We start from the raw sequence: 27082 nt of genomic DNA on the forward strand, positions 1-27082 counted from the left end.
TGTATGGGAAAGGTTGTCAACACAAGAATAGGGGACAAGACAGGGAGCTTGGAGTAAGTTCAAGCATGGGTCCCTCTCAAAGAGACAAGTTATTTTTTATGACACTTTTCACTGTCCCGGCGGTACAAAAGGGGGTGGTGATGGATGGAGCATCTGAACCAATCAAACACTCACACCCAGTCAAAGGATCTGGGTTTGATCCATCACCGTTCTTTAGCCCACTCTGCCACCACAGTTCAGACATGGCTATATGCAAATCAGTCTGACCCTGTGCCTCATGGGAACAGTCCAGCCCGAACTGCCAAGCCATGCCTTCCCTGGACCGGAAACAAGCTTCCAAGGACCGGTTTGTGGCATTACAGCCGTCTTCAGCCCGGCTTGCTTGAATCCAGTGGCAAAGTGAGCAAGGGACTCACGTCTGAGCATACCCTGCCACACTTATGGCGGCCAAAGCGGTACAAAAGTTCACATGAGGCACAGGGTCAGACTGATTTGCATATAGCCACGTCTGAACTGGGGTGGCAGAGTGGGCTAAAGAACGGTGATGGATCAAACCCAGATCTTTTGACTGGGTGTGAGTGTTTGATTGGTTCAGCTGCTCCGTCCAGCACCATCCCCTTTTGTACCACTTTTCACTATCCTATCATTACCAAACGTGGAGTGCAGAAAAGCTATCCCCTTGTTCAAAATAAATGGCTCAAATGCCCTACAGAGCGAAAGAAAGAACTTAATATTGGTCTTCCTAAGATGTCAACTTTCTTAGGAAGGGCATGTTGTAATTAAAACTAGCTATATCTCTAGGAAAAAGTTTCACGCTGATGATAGCAAACAGCTGTGCCTTACTCCCTGCTCCATTAAGGATTGCACAGTAAACAGAAGCCTTATTATCCTTCCCGCCAACAACCTTTGTTGTTAGTTCTGCTGCACTGACTGCATTATAAGCAAAGTAATATGGATCCCTTCCCTGCCCTTTTCTGTTTTGAACCTCCTATATACAGCTCACAGCAGGCCACCCCTCTTTTCTCTGTTGGCCACAGCATCCAGTGAAAGCCTGAATGAAACAACCCCCTACCCACCACTTTTTATGGGCCTCGTTATACAGCATCATGTCAAAAAGTCCTTACCTTCTGGTGATTCCTCCTGGACGTATGTCCCAGTGAGATACCGATGAACAAGTGCAGACTTTCCACTAGACAAATTACCCACAATTCCCTGCAGGAAAAAAATTTAAATAATAAAGTTTTAAACACTGAGAAGTCTTTAACTAATAACATGCTATCCTTTGTGAACACAATTAGACAGTATCAAAGTCATGTTCACAGGCAGAATAATTCTAAATCGCTGGACATTTTAGACCAAAATATACATACTCTCACAAATGCACTTTTGTTGTGATGAGATCACATCGACATTGGCAGAGGCGCACAGTTTGTATGGCATTGTGATGCCCAGTAGCACCTCCAATTTGTATATCTGGCAGGTCAAATATATATATATTTTTTTAAATACATATTTTTTTCCATTTAACAGACCGTGCTTCATCATCACAATGTATTTTAATGGTTGTTTTCATCAATAAGAACAGAGTAGTTGTCTACTATTCCACGTCAACTAACATGTAGGTCTATGTTACATTGCCTCTCCTCTCACTCATAAATTGTAATATTTCTGGCAGGAATGGAAAATTTGATACACATTTTGCATGCATCAGTGAGAGTTAGTGGAACTCTGCTGTAAAGCTAGCTGGTTTTTTTGTACAAAAATGAAAAATGACTAGGAGGGTAGAAAACCATCCAGGTGGGAATAGTTGTTACTCGGACTGACACAACTAGGGGTGGGGTGGGGGGGCAACGAGGTAGATACATGATGCTTGCATAGAAATTATGTAACATAAAAAGGGATTGTACTGGATATGCATGGCTTGAATATAGTAGAGTTTACAATGTAAAGACAACCTTGTGGATTCTCTTAGGACATCAGAGAAAGCCCAGTTGATTTCACTCTGTCGGCTGGGCTGCTGAGATGACGACATGTGTCTGGCTATGCTGATACATCTCCTAAAGGCGCCAATTTAGATTTTCAATCTTAAAATGCAATTTTATACAGAGATTCAGGTATATTCCCGAGACAACATAATACACATGACTAAATAATCAAGTGGCATTTGCATTTATTCCTAACTGCTTATATATGCCTTTTTCATGGTAAATAACAGCCATTGCTCCTTGCACTTTTAGATAGGAATTTATGGAAGCACTGTCTAATCTATGAATTCCTTATTTAGTACACAGATTCACATTTCCTCGTTTTAACTTCTACTCCAGTTAGCTTCTTTGGTTTTAAATCCATTCAAGCACACACTAGACCTTTTTGATGCAGTTAAATTAAAGATATTTATTTAGTCAATAATTTCCATGCTTAACATCAGATTGAGATTGTAATGAGTAAGGCACAGATCAAGCCATAATGCTTGAATTACTGCATTTTTGCAAAAGCTAAAGTCATATACTTCTAGCATTATGTGAGGGGCAAGATGGCGGCCGCAGCAGTGGCCGTGTGAGTGACCAGTGCGCTGCCTCTCCCTCAGCAGTCCACGCCAGCAGCTACTCACCCGTTTGAAGCACGAAGACTGCGCTGTTTCTTTGGAGTGGTAGCGGGATGCAGTAACTCTTCGCCGGAGGCAGTAACAGCCCGATGTCGGCTTAGTGGCTCTTAGTGCGGTCAGTGTGGTGGTCGGACCCGTGTTTGGAGCCTGGATATTCGGCGGCCCCGGGTGTGGCTTGTTCCCGTGTGTGCTGGAGGCGGAGTGAGCGCGGTCTGACTAACAGCCGCGTAGGTCCCGCTGCTGCAGCAGTAGTAGCGGCTGAATTGAATCATGGCTCCGAAGGGCAGAGGAGCCAGAACTCACGGAGCCGCTACCGCGGTTAATTCAAATGGGTCGGCAGTCGCGGGAGCCAGGGATGATGTGACCGGGGGCGTGGGTGAATCTCTCAGCGTGGACACGGCAGCCGGGGGAGACGCCAGGGAGTTGCTCAGTGCACCGCCAAGTGTTTCGGCACCGCGTGGAAGAGGCAATGGCGGGGGCAAACGACACCAAGCTGAGTCTGCATACATTTCTCCAGCTCCTGTTTCAGTATCGGTTCAGGCGCCAGGTAAGCAAATCGACACATTCTCTGAAATCTTAATCAGAAACCCTACGGTTCCCGCAATTTTCTTAAAAAAGCCAAATATTAAAGCAAAAATTGGAGCGTCTGCGGGGGTGGCTGTACAGACCCCTGTTCTCATAAATCCGCAAGATGTAAACGATACAAGCGATTTGACGGATGCGGGCAAATGCAATGCAATTGACTCTGGTGATAGTAGATTTGCTGATAATCTGACTCTTGTCAATGGCTCTTCAATCACTACGGTAGTGGCTATCAATACCTGCAAGGAAAAAGACGTGATTCCTTCTGCAATGAATAAAATTAATGAAGATATAACTGATTCTGAGTCGGCTACTTCAGAACCCAAGTTTTATTCAATGTCAGATATGTCAATTGTCTCCAGTGACGATAATATCAGTATAGTTGGTGACTGGGGGGATGAAGGTGAGATGTTGGAAGATGATGATCTAGAGCAGTCCTCCGCCCAGTCAGCCGGAAAACTTATCGATCAAGACACCGTAAGAGGAATGCAAGAACTGGATAAAAACCCTCCCCTGATGTCTCCTCTTGTACAACCTAGATGGGACGGTACATCTCCAGATGGGTCTGATCTGATACAAGATAATGTGGAGGACGATGATGTGGTTACGTTGAATATTATTTACAAGAGTATAATGGCACACCGCTCAGAGACTAAGGCTGAAAGTATCCGTACGCAGGGAGCGATGTGGAAGTTACAAAATACGATTCGTCGGATGGCGAAATCTTATACTGAATTAACTACAAGAGTAACCGAAACCGAAGAGCGCATTGGATTCCTTGATCAAGCAACGAGCAGCTATTGAGACATTGCAGAAGACAAAAACAGACGTAAAGTGGAAATTAACAGACCTGGAAAACCGCGCAAGGCGCAATAATTTGCGCGTTTTGGACATACCTGAGACCAAGGAAGGGAAAGATGTGCGCAAGTTCATTGTTGAAGTCTTCACAGAGGCCTTCCCCGAGTTAAAAGACTGGCAATGGGAGAAAGAAGTTATTAGGGCACATAGATTCCCTTTTGTTCAACGCAGGCGCAATGGTGATTCTAGGAGGGGGGGGGGGGGGGAGAGACGAATGTGCAGCCCAGAGCAATTTTAATATGTCTCAATAATTATATACTGCGAGAGGCGCTTTATGATTTAGTGTGTCCAGATAGACACCGCTCTGGCAAAGGGTGTGAATTTTTTGTGCGCCCTGATTTTTGCCCTTCCACCGTCCAGCAAAGATGGCAATTGCGAGAGTTGATTTTGTTGTTCCAAGCCAAGGGCGCACAGGCATTTCTTCTAAACCCAGCTAAATTAAAGGTGATAAACAAAGATCAAACACGATATTACACATCTGAAATTCAGGCGCAAGACTTTTTGAAGACATTGGGCAGTTAATAATATACTGTACATGCGCTCATTCCTTTGTAGTAGCAGCTAAATGTGTTATTTGTTGCTTTGACTGATCCATTTTTGCTTTTTGCTTGTTGCTTCTTTTGCCTTTCTTGCACTATTTTATTTACTGGTTGAGATGGCTAATGATTTAATTAGCCGGGCCGGTTGTTGAGATTAAAATGTATATGCAATATTTATATATTTCTGAATGCATAATTGACTGCAAGTGGTCTATATAAGATAATCCTTACTACTAATTTTTACTATGTTATATATGTTGGAAAATCATTAGTATTATTTGCGAGATCAGGAATAACGGGTGATGGTCTGGCAGGGGGCCCTGGGGGAGGGTGGCTCACATTCACTCTCATCACTGAGGACATGGTCCTTAAGCCCTGGTGTGGGTGGCGGGTGAGGGAGGGTCGGGCGGGCGGGCGTTTGAGGGTTGGGGGGGCTAGGATTGGGGGGGTTAAACATAAAAGTTATACATGAGTACATCTTTTTTTTCTATTTGAAAATTTGGTTTGCTAGGCGGAGGTTCTATGATGTAGTGGGTTACATGAAAGAATTTAAAGGCAGTTAAAGGTATTAGACTAGGTACATTGAATGTCAGGGGATTGAACTCCATTAATAAAAGACAACGGGTAGCTCGGGAACTCCAGGTGCTCCGCTGTGATATTATTTGTCTTCAGGAGACTCATGTAGTATGGGCCAAACGGAAATTTTTAACTGAATTAGGGTATACCGTATTAGTATGTACTAAACAAACTTGCACATCTCAAGGTGTCGCAATACTGGCAAAAACGCATATTGTAGGCACAGGCCGGATACAAGAGGATGGTCTCGGCAGATGGACAATATCTGAATGTGCTGTTGGATCGTTAAAATTTACGCTATGCTCCGTATATGGTTCTAACTTCGATGAGTCTGCCATTTTAGATTTTCTCAATGTGGAGCTGGCAGCCTGGCCTACCCCTTTAATCGTATGCGGGGATCTGAAAATAAATCTGCAACCAAATTCACTGAGTAACGATAGCTATAAGTATACTGGCAGGAAACCAAAAGTATATAAGTCACTACAAGCACTCTTAACTGCACATGGATTGGTGGATTCATGGTCTTATCTTAGGGGTAATGATCCGGGATACACTTTTTTCTCTTCACCTCATCAGAAGCTAGTGAGGTTACATTATTTTTTTGTTGTACAACATTTGCTAACTGATGCGTGTATCCAGGTCTACCCAAGGGTCACGTCTGGCCACGGTCCTGTGGTCTTGACTTTAAATACTATTTGTGCAACTAGCAAACCCCGGGAATTCTCTTTTGATCGTAAATTGTTGTTGGATATAAAATTCCATGACTATATGATGGGTTGGATCACAGAATTTTTTAGGAATAATAGGGAGAGTACCGAAATGGGCTATGTCTGGGATGCGTTCAAAGCCGCTTTTAGGGGGGAGGCTTTCAGTATGGGTTGCATGCGCAAAAACAATTGCGGTTAAAACTACAGGAGTTGTACCAAGGTCTTGGAATGGCTGAGGAGCGGCTTGTGCAAGACAAAAATACAGGAGGTGATATTCAAGACTCTGCAGCGGAAGTGGCCCGGTGTAAGTCAAAAATAAATCTCCAGTGGAGCCAGGAGGCGACCAAAACATATACTGTTAAGCGACAGATGAATTATGAGTATAGGGAGGGAAGTGGCAGGTGCCTGGCCCAAAATATGAGATCTAAGGAAGCTGTGCAAAGAATTAACTCCCTTGTTGACTCCACTGGACGAGTGGTAGAGAGCGAGACTGAAATATTGGAAGTATTTCAGCAGTTTTATGCAACATTATATTCAAGTGAAGACTATGACATTCATAAAGCTGTAATATTGCTACGAATCAGAAAAGGGGGTGAGAAAAGGGGGTGGTGATGAACAGAGTGTCTGAATTAAGCAGACCACTCTTACCCAGTCCAAAGATCAGGGCTTGATCCATCACCGTTATTTATCTCACTGCCCCATCCCAGCTCAGAACCTGGCTATATGCAAATTAGTCTGTCCCTGGCCCAGTGCATCATGGGAACAGGGCAGACCAAACTACCAAGCCAATTCTTCACCAGAAAGGAGACAAGCTACCGGGGACCGGTTTCTGGCATTTCAGCCTCTTCGGCCCGGCTTGCTTGAATCCTGATGGAGCAGTGAGAAAGGGACTCATGTCTGAGTATACCCTGCCACACCTATAGTGGCCAAAAACGAATCAGAAAAGGGGGTGGTGGATCAAGCCCTGATCTTTGGACTGGGTAAGAGTGGTCTGCTTAATTCAGGCACTCTGTTCATCACCACCCCCTTTTCTGAATCATTTTGTCCACCATAAGCGTGGAAGGGTAGACTCAGATGTGAGTCCCTTGCTCATTGCACCATCAGGATTCAAGCAAGCCGGGCCGACGACGCCTGAAATGGCAGAAACCGGTCCCCGGAAGCTAGTTTCCTTCCCAGTACAAGAATTGGCCTGGTAGTTTGGTTTGCCCTGTTCCCATCATGCACTGGGACAGGAACAGACTAATTTGCATATAGCCAAGTTCTGAGCTGGGATGGTGCAGTGAGCTAAAAAACGGTGATGGATCAAGCCCTGATCTTTGGACTGGGTAAGAGTGGTCTGCTTAATTCAGGCACTCTGTTCATCACCACCCCCTTTTCTGAATCATTTTGTCCACCATAAGCGTGGAAGGGTATACTCAGATGTGAGTCCCTTGCTCATTGCACCATCAGGATTCAAGCAAGCCGGGCCGACGACGCCTGAAATGGCAGAAACCGGTCCCCGGAAGCTAGTTTCCTTCCCAGTACAAGAATTGGCCTTGTAGTTTGGTTTGCCCTGTTCCCATCATGCACTGGGACAGGAACAGACTCATTTGCATATAGCCAAGTTCTGAGCTGGGATGGTGCAGTGAGCTAAAAAACGGTGATGGATCAAGCCCTGATCTTTGGACTGGGTAAGAGTGGTCTGCTTAATTCAGGCACTCTGTTCATCACCACCCCCTTTTCTGAATCATTTTGTCCACCATAAGCGTGGAAGGGTATACTCAGATGTGAGTCCCTTGCTCATTGCACCATCAGGATTCAAGCAAGCCGGGCCGACGACGCCTGAAATGGCAGAAACCGGTCCCCGGAAGCTAGTTTCCTTCCCAGTACAAGAATTGGCCTGGTAGTTTGGTTTGCCCTGTTCCCATCATGCACTGGGACAGGAACAGACTAATTTGCATATAGCCAAGTTCTGAGCTGGGATGGTGCAGTGAGCTAAAAAACGGTGATGGATCAAGCCCTGATCTTTGGACTGGGTAAGAGTGGTCTGCTTAATTCAGGCACTCTGTTCATCACCACCCCCCACCACCCCCTTTTCTGAATCGTAATATTGCTACAGCAGTACTTTTACGCTGCTTGAACTTGAACTGGCTATCAAGGGATTACCCGCAGGCAAGGCGGCGGGGCCTGACAAACTCCCGCTGATGATTTATAAAAGCTTTTTTCAAGTCCTAAAGGACGATATGTTAGCTATCTTCAGGCGGGCTCAGACTGGAGCGTATCCTAGGTCATGGGATGAGGCCAGCATCGTGTTTTTTAGGAAAAAGGGAAAGCCTGCAGATCGTGCAGCCTCATATTGCCCTATATCATTGTTAAACACCAATGGCAAAATCTATTCAAAAATATTGGCAGCAACGCTGGCAGCAGTGATTTCTCCACTGGTGTCAATACGGCAGCTCTGGTTCATCCCCAAACACGGAACAACAGACCATGTCAACCGGGTGATAGCTTTAATAGATCATGCTAATGGCACTGGTGAGGCTCTAAGTCTTATACTATTAGATGCTGAGAAGGCTTTTGACCAAGTTTCTTGGGCTTTTTTATGGGCTGTGATGAGAAGTCGTGGGTTTGGGCCACAGTTCATAAAAGCCTTACAGACGCTATATCAACAACCAATAGCTAGGATCTGTACCATGGGGCTACAATCGGCAGTAGTGTCTATACGTAGCGGAACAAGGCAAGGTTGCCCTTGCTCACCACTATTATTCGCTTTATATAGCGATCCGTTTTTAAAGATGATCGAGAAAAATTCACGGATACCGCCAGTAATGATACATCAACAAGAATACCGTGTTTTCGCATATGCCGACGATGTGGTTGTTGTTTCCCCAAAACCAGCAGTGGCAATCTTAGAGATAGAGCACCTGGCGGCTGTATACAGAACAGTCTCTGGTTATAAATTAAACACCGCCAAAACTCAGATATTATGTATTAATACTGGACCCTATGCAGATCCCAGGGTACTACAAGAGGTGATGTATCTGGGGGTAGGGGTAAGGGCCTCTGCCTCTGCCCTGGTAGAATCTAATTGGGCGAGGTTAATGTCCGGGATTCGGAAGCAACTAGATCAATCCAAATGTCTGCATTTAACATTAATAGGCAGATGCAATATTTTAAAAATGATGGTCCTACCAATTTTTTTTTTTTTTTTCCGGTGTGTACCATTGGAGATACCCCAGGCTAGCCTTATGCAGCTCCAATCCATGTGCATGAGATTTTTATGGGCACGTGGGAAAGCTCGGCATGCCAAGAGATATATGGTTTTACCTAAGGCAGTAGGTGGCTGGGCTGTACCTGATTTTGTGTTATATTATTATGCCTGTATGCTCCAGCACATGAACATACTGCTTACTGGGGTAGGACAGGTAGACCCAGCTGAACAGCCGTCTATATATAGTATGTTGTTAGGCACTGAAGCAAAAAATCAGCTTTTTCTCAACCTGGATTGGAGCTACTACAAGCGAACAAGATTTAAAGTTCTAATGGCTGCGTACAAAGTTTGGAATGCTGTTAAAAAAATATCCTGGTATACTCCACTGAGTGCTCCGATTTTCTTGCCAAGTGTATTTTGGGATCGGGTTGTGTATAGTTGGCGAGTCAAAGGGATAAATTGTGTGGCTGATTTATTTACAGTAGCTGGGCTAAAATCGTTTGAACAGCTTAAGGAGCAATATCAGCTTCCAAGCTCAGATTTCTTTAAATATTTACAAATCCGTGATCATTTGTGGAAAGCCCGATTGTGTATACAATCTAACCCCCTTATCGAAGCTAATAAGGAAGCAGCTCGGATAGATGTACTTTATAATCTAATGCTAGATGCTATGCCCAATGACTTAGAAACCCATACTAATAAATGGGAAAATAGATTAGGATGTCAAGGGATTTCACTTGAGACTTCAATTGAACTAGCGGGGCACCTATTTATGTCCGCTAATTTAGCTGCTCAACATTATAAAACTATTTTTTATCTGTACCACAAGCCTGATAAAATCTCAAAATGGGGAAGCGAACCGGATGGAAAATTGTGTGGTGCCTCTGCGGCTGATGTGGTGCACATCTTTGGTACATGTGCAGAGTTGAGGAGCTTGTCTGAGCATGTGGGTAGGTTTCTGTCTGAGATTGTGGGAACACCTATCCAGCTGTCACTTATGCAGATTTTATTGGGGGTAGAAATGGGTGCTGGTGCGGGTTCCGTGCCCAGTAACATTGTATATTTGTTTTTTGTAGCCACAGCAGTGCTTAGGCTTTGCGTAGCCTCGTGTTGGCTGCAAAAAGATGCTCCATCGTTTGATGCCTGGCGGGCGAGGTTCTTTGTCATGTTTAATATCGAACATAGTTTATATGCCCTGAAAGGCCGGCGGAAAAGGAAACTGGGGGAGCAAATCTGGGGGGCAGTTAGATCTTATTTGGAAGTGGATGTTTGAATACCCCTGACTTCATATGTATTTGTATGTATTTGCGCGCTTGTTTTTATGATTTAAGATTATCTTGATTCAGAAACTGCACGATGTCTGGTACACCTAATTTGTGACTAATTTTTGTATCGAATTATTATATCCGCCTTGCAATTTGCTGTTCTGAAGTATTGTTATGTACTCATGTATTTTTCAATAAATGAAAAAAAAAAAGTCATATACTTGTGGTATGTCTTTCAAGCTTTCCAAGGTTAGCTGATCCTATTAATGAATAGTCCTTGTTTCCATATTATGTTATGTTATAGCAACAATTTACCCCAGTAAGCTTTTATCAGGGGTCTCTGAAGAGGCAACAATATTACGCAATAGACCTGGGAAGACCTATGATATCCAATAAAGTGCATTTATAACAAGCTCTCATAGTTGTCTAGAAACTTTTTTATCAAGTAAAGATTAGTTGGAGGGTACCTAACACCCTATCATCATGCTATAAAATCATAAGAACCAGACTTTTTCAAACCAAGCAAGATCTATTAGCTAAAGACAAAATTGGTGGGCACGTCTCTTGACCTTAAAATTAATTGTGCACCGGGCCTTCGGAATACCATAGCCGGTGAATTTTCTTAAATACACATTTTCGCTTGACTTCTCCCCTACATGTACCTTTTCAGGAACTCTTGTTTACCGGCCTCCCGGCACCCCTAGAAACTTTATTAACAACTTAGCACCCGCAACAGCCAGCGGAGTCTGCAACCTACCGAACTACACCCTGCTAGGTGACCTCAATGTCCATTTAGATGACCCCCAGGATTCGGCAGCTACCGAATTATTCCACAGTCTTGAGGCACTAGAACTCTCCCAGCGAGTGTTGGGACCCACACACTCCAAGGGACATCTCTTGGATCCAATGTTTAGCAACTGTATTCCCCTTACAGTCAGTCCACCCATTCCCCTCCGATGGTCCGACCACTCCCTGATCCCATTTTCCTGGCTACCGTCAGGTTCACGCCCCACACCATCCCCCGTACCCAGGAGAGACCGCAACTGGTCAAAACTTATCTCCAATCAGTGGGCATCTACTTTGGAAGCTTCCGTCCCAGAAGGCAACCCTGATCCGGTTGTCAGTAATGACAATTTCAATAAATGGATCACCAATTCCTTAGATCACATTATTCCAATCAAAGACATCAAACCTAAACAGAGACCAAAAAGTGCACCATGGTACTCCCAGGACCTACGCAATCTGAAGAAGGAATGCAAAACATTTGAAAGAAAATGGCGCATTGATTACTCACAAGCCAGTAAAGATGCATACCGGACTGCCATAAAACATTATAAAAATGACATAAAAAACGCTCAAGCCATTTTTTTTTTTAAACAAAATAAACGAAGCAGCGTCTAAACCGAGGGAGATATACCAAATTGCAAAAACCCTGCTCAAACTTCCGGACAATTTACCAGATCCTCTGAGTGCTCAAACTCGCTGCAATGAGCAGGCCGAATATTTCCACAATAAAATAGCCATGATCTACTCCTCCTTCCCTCAAGCCCCTTACATCCAAACAGGTCACAAGGAAACAAGTCCGCCCCCTCCTGCCACCCTAGATACCTTCCCACCACTGGAGCCTACCATCCTGGAAACTATAATGCTCCAGGTAAAATCTGGATCTCCCAGTAACCCAGCCCCAGCTCAGTCACTCAGAACAATTACCCCCATTATTCTGCCCACCATCCTAAACCTGATCAACAACTCTCTATCCTCAGGTAGCGTACCACCCAGGTGGAAGCAGGAGACAGTTAGGGCCCTTCTGAAAAAGGCCAATCTTGATAAAAAAAAACAGGGAACTACCGCCCGATCTCCCTGTTACCATGGATAAGCAAAATTGCGGAAAAACATGTAAACCACTCCCTCACAAATTTCTTGGAAACGAACAACTTACTGGATACATCACAGACTGGATTCCGCCCCATGCACGGAACAGAATCTGCGCTCCTTGCTGTGATGGAAGGAGCCAAAATGATTGTGGATCAGGGCGGCACTGCGGCCATCATCTTATTGGACCTCAGTGCCGCCTTCGACACCGTAAATCATGATATTTTACTGCACAGAATCTCAGAACTAGGAATCATCTCTAAAGCAGCAGCCTGGCTCCAATCATTCCTTTCAGAACGTTTGTTCCGAGTTTGTGAGGGCAATGTCACCTCGCCCAGTAAACCACTCAGTTGTGGGGTTCCTCAGGGCTCCTCCCTGAGCCCCACACTGTTTAACATATACATGCGCCCCCTTGCTGAGATATTTTGCCCTTTTGGCGTTCAAATTGTGTCCTACGCTGACGACACCCAGCTGGTGGTAACTCTGAATCCCCCCTCCTCTCAACCAAGTGATCTAAGGGGCTGTATGGAGGCAGTATGCGCTTGGATGACCCAGTCTTATCTAAACTAAACGGAGATAAGACAGAGCTAATGGTACTGGGTAACCCCCCACAGAAATCCATTGACTCCATGTGGCCACCAGCACTGGGCCCTGCACCTTTAGCCAAGGATACCATCAAGAGCCTATGAATCTGGATGGACAATACACTGACTCTTAGCTATCGGGCAACCAAACTATCTGCCACCTGCATGGGCATCTTGAGACTCATCCGGAAGATCCTTTCGCTCCTGCCATTCAAAGCCAGACAGATCATGGTCCAGGGCCTAATTCTCTCCCGACTGGATTTCGGGAACGCCCTCTACCTAGGAGCCCCCCAACTAACCTTGAGAAAACTCCAGGTGATTCAAAATTGCGCTGCCCGCACTCTCTTGCGCATCCCCTGCCGCCAATCCGTGAAATCCGAACTATAAGATCTCCACTGGTTGCCAGTGAGGGAAATAATCGACTTCAAAAGCATGTGCATTGCCCACCGTGCCTACTGGAGGAAAGGAGCAATTCTGAACCACACCCTGATCACCCCCTACCATCCCAACAGACAGCTTAGATCGGCCCATACCTTCCAAGTCATCAATCCTAGGATCAGAAGAGAGAGGAGCGGAGGTAGAATGTTCTCAGTAAACGCGGCAAAACTCTGGAACTCTCTTCCAATCACCCTCCGATCAGAACCCAATATTCTGCTTTTCTGGAAATAATTAAAAACCCTTCTTTTCAGTAGATAATTCAGCCCCTGCCATACACACCCGTTGCTCTTAAGCGCTAGGATGCCTGCGGGTAGCTATTGCGCTATACAAATATAAATCCAATCCAAATACATCATGCACTTATGAAGGTTTGTAGTAAACTCACCTGCAGAGTTAGTTTTAGCACCTATAAGTAACAATGCTCATGCGAAGCTATATCAAACCCTGAACATCATATATTGCCCAGAGTCCTGCACAGCATCTGCAACACAAGCATGATAGATTGTTATATCCTTAAGATAGTATTTGGATTCTTAATCACAGCAGCAATTAGCTTTGAATTTGTGTTGAATTTGGGTTGGTGAACTATTGTCAGACAAACTGGGGTTGTTGAAACTGTGCACCGAATGTAACGATATACATTGTTTAGAGGAATAAAATCAAACGAAGTACTACATGTCCTGTGGAGTGTGTAATAACAGCAAGACTGATCATCAATCATTTCTAGGATTCAGAAGGGTTTTTTTTATTATTGCTGAGCCACTCTTTATAATTCTGCAACTCCTAGTTGTTACAGAGGACGTGCAGTCCATGACAGGATATGAAATACACTGGAAAAAGTTGTACATAGCAACCATTTCAAAGGCTACATTCTTGCATGCTTTGGAATGTGTAGGACTGAGATGGCACAAAGTTCTTGAGTTTTAGTATTCCATTGTCTCTTTCAAAGATTGTCAAACTTCATTTTGTCTATCTGACTGAGCACACCAAAAGAGATTTAAAGGATGGGGTGGATAAAATCTGGGGTTGTTGGGAAAGATCTACTCCATAAAAATTACTTTTCTGTCCAACTGCGTTAATTTCTTCAGTAATATATTCGTGTTTTTCTTAAACATATACACGTTTGATTTGTCCTTTTTGCCAATTCTGTGAGGGGCATGCAACCTAAGCCTGAAGCCTCTAGTTGACTTGAATGATCTGATTCTCCACATTTTTGGAATTACCATCATATACCATAAGAGGAGGTAATTGTTGCTGAGGACAAGGCATGACTGGTGATGGCATTCGTGGATGGGTTAAGGTTTCTAATTAGGGTTGAGAACATTTTGGTGGGTCGATTCATGATCCCTGCACTGATCGGTTCAGACGGAGACGAAACATTATGGTGCTTAAAAATATTTTGCCCACCAAGAAATTGTTTATGGAGGCTGTCCTTGAGATGGAGATTTTGTATGGTCTTGATTCCTAAAGCACCACTGTGGGGTAATTGTAAGTTTAAATTGTAAGAGTCACAGGGCGTGGAGGTCACTCTTTGAGATGGATGGCTGTTTTATTGAGCATTTGTATAGATAGTTGGGTGTTTTCTCTTTTAGAACGTTGCAAGAGATATATGGGTTTAATCAGAAAGAAGTTTTGAATTACTGGTGCAGTGGCAGCATTCTTGGGTGCATAGCTATTGAGATGAAAGCCTGTTTCAAGGGCAAAGTAATGATGGACTCCTCACTGTAAACAATACTGGTGCAGTGGACAATGCCATTGTCATACTAGTGTCTCAAACTATTTAAAAATAAAAGGGACTGGAAAAACAGAACTAAGTACCTATTTAAATGAGTAGTAATGTCTGAAAACTGATTGAGTGTGACACTGATTTGGTGCAAATCATAGCCCAAAAAAATAATTTGATAAGATTATAATGGCTTCTTACCAAGCTTTCCTTGTTTCATTTATATACAGTAGCTGGAGGTGTGGAAGAAAATAAAAGAAATCTTTAATTACGTGTGGACTGCATGCTGGTGATAGATTTTTGGGAGAGTATTTTTCATCAATGCACCATGGACTTTGAATGTACTTTAATGACTGATGAGCGGATTTTGATATTGAATCGATCACTGAGTTCTATGAGTTGGCAAAACAGAGAGAAACCTTAGTTCTTCCAAGGGTTGGTAGCAGGTAAGTTGGCAGTGTATAAAAACGACTGGACGGAGGCATTAGAATCCCCAAGGGTAGCAGCAATAGCATCACGCCTAAGACTTATTCAGTTTAAATACATACCCTGCGCTTATTTTACTAGATATAGACTGTGAAGGGCAGGCCTGGTAGCTTCCCCTACTTGTCTCCGCTATGGCAGCGCGGAAGGCACGTTCATACACACCATTTGGGAATGCACAGCGCTTAGCAGATTTTGGACTGGAGTTGTGAGCTGTTTATCAGAAGGACTGGGATGGGAAAAACCCCCGTCTCCTAAGCTTGCTCTATTATACGTCACTGAAGAGATTGGGGGAAACCTTTATAAAAGACATCTGCTATTCTAGCTTAAGGAGATATAGCTAGGGCATGGAAAGACACAGCCCCACCCAAAATGGGAGCATGGAAGGCGGGTCTGGATTGGTGCATGGATCAGGAGCAACCTATATTTAAGGCATGGGTAACCGCAGAAACACTCCAAAATCTGGAAACATTGGGCAGACTTTCGGGGTCTCATTTTGGAACCCCCTGCACCACGCACTACTGATGTGGAAACCTCTGGAGGACAATTCATGGGGAAAAGTGATGGCACAAGAGACTACATCTTATGTGAATTGGCTTGATGGGTATGATAAATGGACTACTGCATTGTACATGCACACCTGGTTGTAAAGTTATGAGCTGATATTCACAGACCTGAAATGTTTATTTTTCTATTTTGTAATTGTCATATAGAAGTCACCAGCCTGATTCTTACAATACTAATCAGTATTAATTGTATTTCTTCAGAAATGTAGCTGTCTTATCTGCTGACGTAATAAAAATGTGTATTGAAAAAAAGGAGGCCGTCACAAAGCATACATATGGTGTCTCTAGCTGCTGAAGAACTAAAAGTGCTGCCATTTTGTTTCGCAGGCTACATTTCCTCAGTAATGGGACAACAAATGTTTTTCTCTCCATCTCATTAAACGGACAATAAAATAGAATATGTACAATCGACTACTTTAATTTAGCATCACATGGACACACCGAGAGTAGATTCAATGAGTATGAGTTTGCGGGATAGCCCAGAGTTAAAGGACATAATGTAGGCGTAATCGGGTCAAAATGTAATGATGATGTGGATTTTCAACAAAAGAAAGATAGGAAGAAGGGCCATGTAACACAGAATGTAAGGCGTAATATGCACTTATTGTACGTTTTTCTTTATTTCTATCCCATCTGTCTTGTGTGCTTTTGGATATAAAAAGTTTTTTTAATCTTGATTTGGGAAAGATTTCAAAATAAGTTGGATTTTCATAAAGATCTGCCAATGCCAAAGAAATAAGTGTGTGTATGATGTAAAATAACCATGGGATTTTGAGGGCGTGGTCTAAATTCCTAATATCTTTTATAATGAGCTGATTTAATTGTACCGTATTCCTTTTCCAAATTGATAGCCATAATAATAATGGGGCCATTTTAATAGTATTGCTAATAAAAGGTAACCTATTTCTTTATGAGGAATATGGTTGGAACAATAACTAGGGGCAGAGAGAGTAGCCTTTTAGCAAACCTATACTCTATTGTTTGTAAGAACTCAACTTGTGCTAAACCCCAAATTGTGACCCCCATATGTCACCGCAGGTATTGTTTTTGATAAATAAATTATGACCATTTCCTGTATTGGTTTGTTACCTACATTTTTGGCAAATCTAAAGACTGCAGCTATACTTTTGGTCATATGGTTATCTCTAGATGTCACCATCTCATTCCATCTTAATTTAGAATGAAAAAAAAATGCCTAAATACGAAAATTGTCCATGTATTAAATTCCTATCTTCTATATGAAAACGTACTTTCTTTTCATTATCACCCCCTACCATCATGACAAAGAACTTATTTTATTAACATATAAATCCAAATCCGTCATGAAGTACACATAATTCGCAATACAATTTTGCAAGGACAGGGGAGTTCTCTCCAACAGTATCGCATCATCCGCGTATAGCAGGATAGGGAGAGGCATTGAGTCTGCATAGGGAATGTCTTTACTCTTTTCAACCAAGACCTCATTTAGTTTATTAGTTTATAATGAGAGGAGAAAAGGGGCAAGGACGCAGACTTGAATCACTCCTTTTTCAATGTAAAAGGGTTTGGTACATTACCCCTGCTTCCCAATGCAGACCATCGCCGTTGCTCGTGAATATTTTGCCTAATAAAGCGAATTATCGCAGTATCCAGACCCATCGCCTCCCTGATGGGCCACAATTTGTTATGGGCCACATAGTCAAATGCTGCAGATACATCCATGAAGGCCATATAAAGAGGGCCTTGCTTAGCTATAGAGTATTTGGCCACTAGTAGGGATAGGTTGTAGTGTAGTTCCTATATTCCCAATAGGCTCTGCGCATTGGAATAATATAAACAGCAGTGTAGACGTAGGACTGAGGTCGACTAGGTCTCTACTGACTATATTAGACTTAAGGTTTGCCAGCTAGCTCAGAGGTCACTAGAAACTTTCTCGAATAAACGAGGAGGAGTTTAACCTCCCTGGATAGACAAGAAGGGATTAGCTTCTGACAACTATAAAACATGACAATTTGCTCCCTCAGAATAAGAGTGTATCTCTAGAGGCGTATGAAAACAATAGACAGCTATTTCACTCAGTCAAGTGTGCATACTTAGTTTCACCAGATTGCAGAGATTAGAGAGACGGGCGTTTTCAATAAAAGGTGTTATTTATTGAGCAGTCTTCTTTCTCATGCAAGAGAAATGAATTGCCACAATTGCAATACTCATAGTAAAGTAAAGTGCGTACAGTAAAAGGAGTATTATGAAATAATACTGTAAAAGCATTGATATGGTTTCTAAGCCATATGATACTTTAAAATAGATAAAATATATACATACATATATACATTGACTAACGTACTCAACTGGTGCTTCTAAATACGCCTACCCCGGTGTACCTGACCTAAGCCTAATACGTGGGAAGGAGTAAGTAAGTAGCAGCTTAAGTTAAGTTGGTTTTGCCAAGAATCTGAATCAAGAATTCTCTTTAAGGCTTTAGTCAGCTCCATACCTGGGTATTAGAAAGCAGGAGGTCTGGTATCTCTCTCTCAGGACTCGATATCCCAGTAACCCGCGAGGGTATCTGGAAACACCGGAGCTGGATTTCTCGGCAGGAGAAAAGACAGCGTCTCTCTCAGTGCGTCAAAGGGGAGAGGCGGCGTCCATGGGCTCTCGCATCAGCTGGGCTCTCGGGCAAGTAGATAGCCGCTCTGCTCCAAACCACCGAGTGTTTGCTTAAGGCAGCGTTGGTATATTTATACCTGAAATGTGCCGGGTTTGACGTAAGGTTGGACATAAGACGTCAATAAAGATGTCACTAAGAACTGGCCGTTCTTACAGTGCTTACAGGAGTTCTAGGACGAAATCAAAACAAAAGCAATGGGGATTTCCCAGGTTGCTGGAGGTTTGGTTTGTTTAGAGAACTCGTTGTGCTTTCTAGGAGTCCGGGGAAGTAGCCTTGCTTAATGCGGACTGCATGGGCTACGACTAAATATGGATACAATTCTTATGCCTTTATAAGGATATTATTGATTATAACCGTACATGGGCATAAAATAGAAATATCGAATTAGGTTCCTAGATAGAAACACAATACCCACTCCACGATCTAATGTCCATCATTACTAAAACTAAGCAATAGTAAACATATAAAAGTGCATGTGTTTTTCCAACCCACCCCAAAATACATACTTTGCATTTGAACTGGTATATGGTAAATACACGAAAATGATTATTGGTACTGTACGCTTTTCAAGCAGTGTTATCATTCAGAAAAAAGGATTGCATATAATTATCAGCTGAAGGAATTGCGAAAATTACACATGAAATGGCTCTTAATACAGAAGAGAAGGTCGAGACCATTCCATCACATAATAATACAAATGCTTGTACTTGTGCTAGAGGTTGAGGTAATATATTGTCTCTAGAGTTCCTAAAATAGAAGCTCTGTTCTTTAAGAATAGTTCTACTTTAAGTAGAAAAAGGTAAATATTTTGGAAGGGAAAAAAAATAATTTCGCTTCAGGGGAAAAATAGTTCCAAATGTTTTCAGTAGCTTTTGTTTATCAAAGCTGAAGGCCGAATTCAGAGTTCAGGGAACGCTGTGTGCTTGTTTGCTTAAAAGGTTATTCTTTCTGTTCAGGGGAGAACATCCTTTCAGACAGACTCGCAAAAAATTGGTCTACGGCTTCAGGTGAAAGTTCGACCAAGTTTGAAAATGCCGCACCAGTACAGTCGTGAGAATGATTGCTATCATCGATGTCAGGATCAGCAATGCTCACAGAAGGTCGTACCTGGGTGATGCTGCTCTCATCTCGTACTTCACTGCCACATAATCGTAGTGATGAAGTCTCAACGAATGCCGTCATCAGAATGGGTAGCCGCTGGGGACAACGTGATGCATGAGCCGTTACAGGACTTAGCAAAGTATCTGTATCCAATGGTACTGCTGATGGTAGTGTAAGACAGACGTCCAACACGCATTCTTCTCCGCATAGCATACATCGAAGCACAGGTAAGATGCAATTCTGCCAGATGGGTCTGAATGAAAGAAACCAGGTCATATTCAGATCTCTTAGCCGGGCTAATCCAAGGACTTTAGTTATGCGGTCCCGATAGCCTATAGCTAGGATCGTTTCTTCCATCGTTGCTGGAGTCTTGTCTGCGACTTGGCTTGCCATATCGGAGCAGAAGGATCAAAAATAAAATTCCTGCAACGAGTCCCAAAAGAAGTGGTAGGCCGCCAAAGACAGAATGGACAAAATTAGGAAAAAGGCCCAGAACTGTTTTGATGGGTGTTAACAGTCCCGAAAAAATTGTCTTAAATACATGTGGGATGCCACTGGTATCTGACATATTTAGGATTTGGCTTAGCATTTCTGCTAAATGCACGGGGCAATTTGTTGATACAAGGCTATGTATCTCTGCCGTTGTCCTTGCAACTTGCAGATCATAGGCTTCTGTTGATGATGTTAAGGGCACAGTAGTCTGTAAAAGAACAGACTTTATTCTGCTTAAAGTATCAATTTGAATAGAAGAGATATTCAAAGAAGGCCAAATTGTTGCCTCCGTATCTGGAGTGCTGTTTGGATACAATACTTGCATACAGCAAGTGACCATGGAACTCACGCTGACGAGATGGGCTTTCCCTGGCACCATGCCACAACAGCTGTGGTCCACTATTAGAATATAGCTCCCGTTAGAAAGCCGTCTAAAGAATGGCTCTATTTGTGTTGCAGGTGTGCCGTGCTGGTGACATGAAAGGTTATTTGAAGTCCCCTCACAGGCCCCATGCAGGTTAATACCTTGACACAGAAGTATACCGCTCAGTGATCTTTTACAATTTTTACCACTAAGAAATACATTCTGTTTCTTTTCACTGTAACATGTGTGTGTATAAGGTAATTTCCATGATGACTTGATGTACCCTTTACCCAACCTTTCATACTGGCCCGCTGGTATATACTCTTGGCAGTATTTAAATTGGAAAGTTGTTATCGGAATTGTAATTATTCCATGTATTATCCATTTAATGACAGGTCTTTCTGACATTGTCAATGGTAATCTCTCAAGTTTTTCAATGCTCAGAATCGTATAGTCTGCTCCTTTTTGTGCCAAACTGATTTGTCAAAGTGACACCCCCTGCACCCTTGCTAAAATCGGTATTTACCGATTCTGTAATTACAGATTCGGTATTGCCCATTGATTCCTATGGGCTTCACAGCCCATAGGAATCAATAGGAAATACCGATTCGGTATTTCCAGATTCGGTAAATACCGAATCTTAACGATTCGGTATTTCCACATCTGGAAATACCTACATCTCCCCCCTTCATATTTACCACTTCTTAAATACCGAATCGGTAAAATTCGGTATTTAAGAGGTGGTAAATATGAATTACCTACATCTGGCCCCATGTTCTGTAAATTTTGCTGACATTACTAAATCTGACATCATATCATTAATACTTTCAAAGTCCCAATCATCAGAGAATGCACTTGGTTTTACAAAGTCACTTAATGAAACCTTGAACTGATGTGAATATTTCAAGAGCTCCACCGGGCCATAGATTACATAATCCGTTTTGTCCCATGCTACCAACGGGGTATTGGATTGGCTGTGACATTCACTGATGATAGTTCTCTTTTCTCAATGTGAGATGACTTGTGAGGCTTTAGGACCAAGTTGATGTTCTGACTTGCTGTGTCCATTGTACTGTATTTTCCCTCAATGAATTTTCCCAAACAAAGAACCATGATGAGCCAAAGCAGGAGGAAAAGTACACCTAACACAATCCAAAATTCAATCCATGGAGAAATCAGATAGGTTTCTTTGAGTTGATGAGAGTTCAGTTACTTTATCTTTGAGAGTTTTTGTTGCTGGCGTTTCTTCAGGTTCGCTCGGATCTTCAGAAAAGTTATCGAAATTGATGAAGTAGCCAGATGCAGTTCTGTCAATTGTTGGAATTGCTTCCGGATTTTCAGTTGCTTTTGCATTTTTTGTTTCATTAGCATAGTCTGAGGCTACATCGTTGTAGACAGGTGTTTCTTGACGAACTGTTGCAATTTGGGTTTCAAGAGGCATAAGTTCCATGGCTTAGTTGCATAGTCCTTTTTTATTCACTGCAGTTTTATCAAATGTGATTAGTCTCTCAGTTTGAACCTCTTGTATTGTAGCAAATTTTGGTACTCTGCTATTGGGAGTCCACTGGGCCTACTACTTATTATTGGCCACATGATTGTGGTTTTACCAGGTCAATGGATACAACTCGGTTCTCCTTTTTACCAGAAAGGGGCGGTAGTACAACTGATCTTGTTCCGTTGACAGCTAAGACAGGTACTGCTTTTCTGTAAGAAGGCCCAAATTCCTTCTTCACCACGATCTCTCTGACCAGATCCCCAATCTTTGGAATCCAGACAGGCCTTGCTGGGACAGGTGGTGGTTTATCTTCAGTGGCTGTTGGCTGCTGTTTTAACTTTACGTTGCTCAGGCCTTTTCTTGTTTCATTTAAGTCCCGTAAAATAGCCAAACAATCTTTGATATCAAAGCATTTTTCTTCTACCACCGAAGTCTGACTATCAAGGTCCTGAATATGCATTCTAGTCCCGAACAATAGTTCGTACGGACTGAAACCTTTCAGAGAATTTCTTGGCAGATTATTAAGACTACGTTGGACACTTGTTAAATGCTGGACCCACCCATCACCCGAACCTAATACCCTCGCCGTTATAGATTGCTTTATGTCCCGGTTTTTTCATTCCACTACCGCATGTCCCTCAGGATGGAAGGGACAAGAGTACCGCAATTCAATGCCCGAGAGCTAAAAGCAGGACCCTGGTCAGAATCTAGCACGGCAATTGCGTATGTGCCGATATGGACTCGCAAATCTTTTATACAGTTCTGGCGTCAGCCGAGCGCTGCTGTCTACATTTTAAGTGAATCTGGTCTTAAACATAAATGGGACGCATTTCTACAATCGGATTTCTGCGTATAGATAGCCTTATGCTTTCTAAAAGAAGGGTCCTGGCATTACTCCGGTCGGTTCACCACTGCGATCTCTGTTGCAGTTTGGATAGCCCTTCGCAAATTTGTAGTTATGCAGGCTCATCCCGTCCACCAGTATTCTGATTGTAATTCTTTCAGAGATTCCTTGATCTCTTGGTGCCTTAGACCCAATCCCATGTGTGCTTCTTGAATCAAGAAGACTCTCCTGTTCGTGTTTGGAATTACTCTATCCCCCCACTCCAGGGATTCGAGCAAAAGGAACGGAGTTTGCATCGATTATGTAAGTATAATTGAGTGGATAGTTCACAGGTAATGCTGCACAGTCGCTTTTTGAAGACGTTTTTACCGCCAGCATTGTTTCCCCGTCTATATATTTTTCTGAACGCTTTTTTGTGGCTACGGAAGCCGGTTTAGTTGCTTCCGCTGTGGCTGTGTTAGCCAATTAATTCCCTGCAACGTGAACGCCATCACGCTGATGACTCAGTGTATGTATCACGTGAGTCTTTTGTAGTTCCTTCTGCAAAAGAACTACCTGTTCCCAAAGCTTGTTATGCTTTATTGTGGCACCTGTGTCATCTTTGTAATCGTTTTGAACCCAGTTCTGCAAGTCGTTATTGTAAGATTTGACGCAGAAATGCGAATCGCACACTGTTAGTGTGGGGAATTCGCGATTGGCATTTTCAAGCGCCATCTTTAAGGATCTTATTTCAGCTCGCTGAGTTGAACAGTTTCTGAGTGATTCAGTTTTGGTAATTAACGGTCTGAATTTACCCAAGCGCCAACGACCTTTAACGATCGCGCAAGCTGCGTTGTAGGATTTTTTCTCTACATCGTAGTGTTGTGCAAATCTGTCCATGTAGATAACACATGTGTATTGCGGTAGAATTTCGATTGGCAGAGGATATTCTTCTTTATATTCTAGATTTTCTAGTTTTTTCATTTTCGGGTCAAAATAGTATTTCACGTCTTTTGCAGCAAGATCATTTTTCCATTGTATCCTTTTTGGATCTAATGCCACAGCAGTCAAATTGCGTTGGCTTGTTAATGCCTCAAAGGCTGATTCTGCTGTTAAAACAGTTATCCTTCTCTCTTGGGCTTGGGCTCTTTCTTTTGCTACAGCAGTTTGAACCACATTTACAATGTTTTCCGTAAGACTGAATGTTTTTTCAGCTTGTGTGTACAAGTGTGATTTGTAAGCTATTGGTACCTTTTCTCCCTCATTAGAGGTCAGGTATGTGAATCCGTATCTTCCTGGGATGACTCGGATTACAAGGTTGCGTATGTTTTCGCGTGTTTGCAAATTTGTTTTAGCTAACATGTCTGTTTGCAATGATCTCACAATTTCTGTGTGTTTTTGAGTCCAATTGATTGGTTTAAAATCAGATTGTATTAATTCATAGAGAGGTTTAACCCTCTCTGCATAATTTAGAATGTATGTTCTTCCGAAATTCAGGAAACTTAGTATTGATTGTAAGTTCTTCAGCGTTTTAGGTGCTTGGAGTACAGCGCACTTCTCTAAGAAGTTGTCTGCTAGGCTTTTGCCTTCACTTGATAATTCATATCCTAAAAATAAGACAGTTAGATGGGCAATTCGTGACTTTTTAAAGTTGAATTTGTAACCCTCAGCTGCAAACCCCAGTATTATGGTGTTCACTCTTTTCAAATGAGTCTCCAGGTCATCATCTGTGAGATAGATGTCATCGACATAAGATAATGCCTCATCATCATATATTTGTAGTAACTCTGTTACCCTTGCTGAGAATAATCCTGGGCTATTCTTGAATCCCTGTGGGAGTCGACAGAAGTGTTTTTGCGACCCCATTATTGAGAAAGCGGTCAAATACCTGCTTTCAGGTGCAATGTTTTGACAAAAGAATCCATTAGAGATGTCTAATATCGTTTTATATTTTTTGCGCACGATGTTATTTATTAGTGCTGCACTGTGTGAGTTTTGTACTGCAAATGTTTTGCAACATGAGTTAAGGTGTCTGTAGTCCAAAACTAGACAATATGAATCGTCTGGCTTGGAGACAGGATTGTTCATTTGAGAGGTGCATGTTTCCATCACCCCTTGGTATTCAAGTTGATCTAAGATCTCCCTGACTTGCTTTTTAGCTTCTTGCTTAATTGGGTACTGCCTTTGTGCAGCGAGTTGACATTTTAACTGGATTTTATGAGGAGGAGAGTCCTCATCCCATCCTACATGATTTTTGTATAATGCAGGAGCTTGGGCTACTGCCCATTTTCTTGCATATGTATATTTTCTATGAATTGGAATATGATTTGAGAAGGCAGGTATAATCATTTCGTCGCCATGAGGGCACTCCCTGACAAACTCTGGTGGCCAGTCTTTCTCAGCTAAAAGGATGTCATAGCCTTTCGAAAGGTTATCCCAAAAGAGACCTCTTACTTTCCTGGTCTTGTCCCCCTCTATACGCAGTGTTATTTCGTATATTTTATGAGGTTTGCTAACTCTGGTATCTGCAGTTTCCACTTGAATGTATTCATTCGTGTTCACTGTCTCCAGAAGATTCATCAGGATCTTGCGAGCTATGGTCACTTCTGCTGCGCTGTCTAGCATTGTCTGGGCCCACTCTCCGTTTTTCAGTTGTGTCCTCAGTATCCTCGGCATGTTTAATTTTAATACTGGCTACCTTCTTTTTTGGAAATTGTAATTTTTTACTTTGATGAGCAGGTTCCTTGTCTTTGGACTTGACGTGCTCTTCCCTGTGTTCTGACCGTCCTCTTCGTTCCGATTTCTGCGAGGAAGTCTGAAAAGATCGAGAGGGACGTGTATCAATATCTTGATATCTATCAGGTTTTCTTAATTTATCCCTATCTCTAAGGTTGTATCTTTTCTCAGAGGGCTCCCTCTGGGGAGACTTGTTTCCTTGGTCCGGAGATCTGTCTCTCCGTCGAGGAGACCTTCCTCTGGACTGGAATCTTTTTTCTTTGGGAGTGGATTGTTTATTTCCATCCCAGCTCTTTTTTGAAGTGTTTAGATTATTTTTAATAAATATCTTTTCAGGATTTTCAGTTAGTTGGGGTTTTACTGGTTTCCCACCCAAACTATCTCTACCTAGTTCTTCATAGGATTTTTCTATGATTCTGGCAATTTCAAATGGTTGGTCTGCTATATCTGTTTCTTTCAATTTCTGGCGGATCGCCACAGATGCTGCTTCTCCTTTTATGTTGGCTAATAATATAGCCGAGACCTGCTTGAAGTCTTTCAGTAATTTCATACCCAGAGTTAAAGCAGGTTCTGGACCGTATTCATTTTGAATCTGTCTTAGTACATCTGGTATAACCGCCATGGACGGAACACCATGTGTTTTTGTGTAGATGGAAGCAAAGACTGTGCCCTAAGTGTCACAGTCCTCCACATGTGGTGCGATCCCCATTGGAAGACAGATAGTCAGAATTCTGTGTTTCTCAGTAGGTGTAGTATCAGGAAATACTGCCTCTATTTGAGTTATTTTTTGTGCTAACCAGAATGGAATTTGTTCCCGTTTTGTGGGTACTTTACCAAGACATGATTGTATGTTCTGTGGTGTAATCTTGTTTGTGTTCCCCTGATGAGGGGTCAGCTGTGGAATGTTAATTGCTGGTTGGACTGTTGAAGTCCGCATTACATATTGGAACAATTGTCTATGTATTTTAATTAGTATTTTTAGCTGGGCTAAAAGTTCCAGGTCTGACATTTTTTCGATGTCTGGATGTGGTGTGTAGCTGGCTAGAACCGGCCACGTTGCTCCTGGTCTACCTAGTGGACCGAGCCTGGTGATGTGATTATTATGTTTTAGGGCGCCTTTAAACCACAGCAGGTGCTCTTGGTAATTTAATGGGATTTCAACTTCCTCGAAAGGAGTGTATTCATCCGGAGGTTCCTCTATTTTGTAATAGTGGAAGTCGTGTGTCACAGCATTTGCTGCTGGAAAGTGTATCCATGAATAGAATACCTCTGTCTGCCGATATTCATGGGCCTCTACCACGAATATGACTGTACCACCTCGCGATGTCAGTCCATTTTCTATAAGTTTAATAGTTATAGTTCTTCTTACGTTGACCGGAATAAGTATAACATTCGGGTCATTCTGTTGGATAGTTGTGTCATCCAACAACAGT

General features: G+C 42.6%; 1 protein-coding gene across 1 annotated transcript in view; it reads right to left on the reverse strand.

Annotated features, from left to right (window-relative positions):
* The window catches only part of AGAP3 (ArfGAP with GTPase domain, ankyrin repeat and PH domain 3), a 2202224-nt gene that overhangs the window by 1973076 nt on the left and 202066 nt on the right, over window positions 1-27082 (reverse strand). The window contains exon 3 of the mRNA XM_078662817.1: window positions 1125-1212. Within this exon, the coding sequence (XP_078518943.1) occupies window positions 1125-1212 (88 nt within the window). The remainder of the gene's footprint in view (window positions 1-1124; window positions 1213-27082) is intronic.

This window comes from Lissotriton helveticus, chromosome 10, assembly GCF_964261635.1.
Source record: "Lissotriton helveticus chromosome 10, aLisHel1.1, whole genome shotgun sequence".
Taxonomy (NCBI): Eukaryota; Metazoa; Chordata; class Amphibia; order Caudata; family Salamandridae; genus Lissotriton; species Lissotriton helveticus.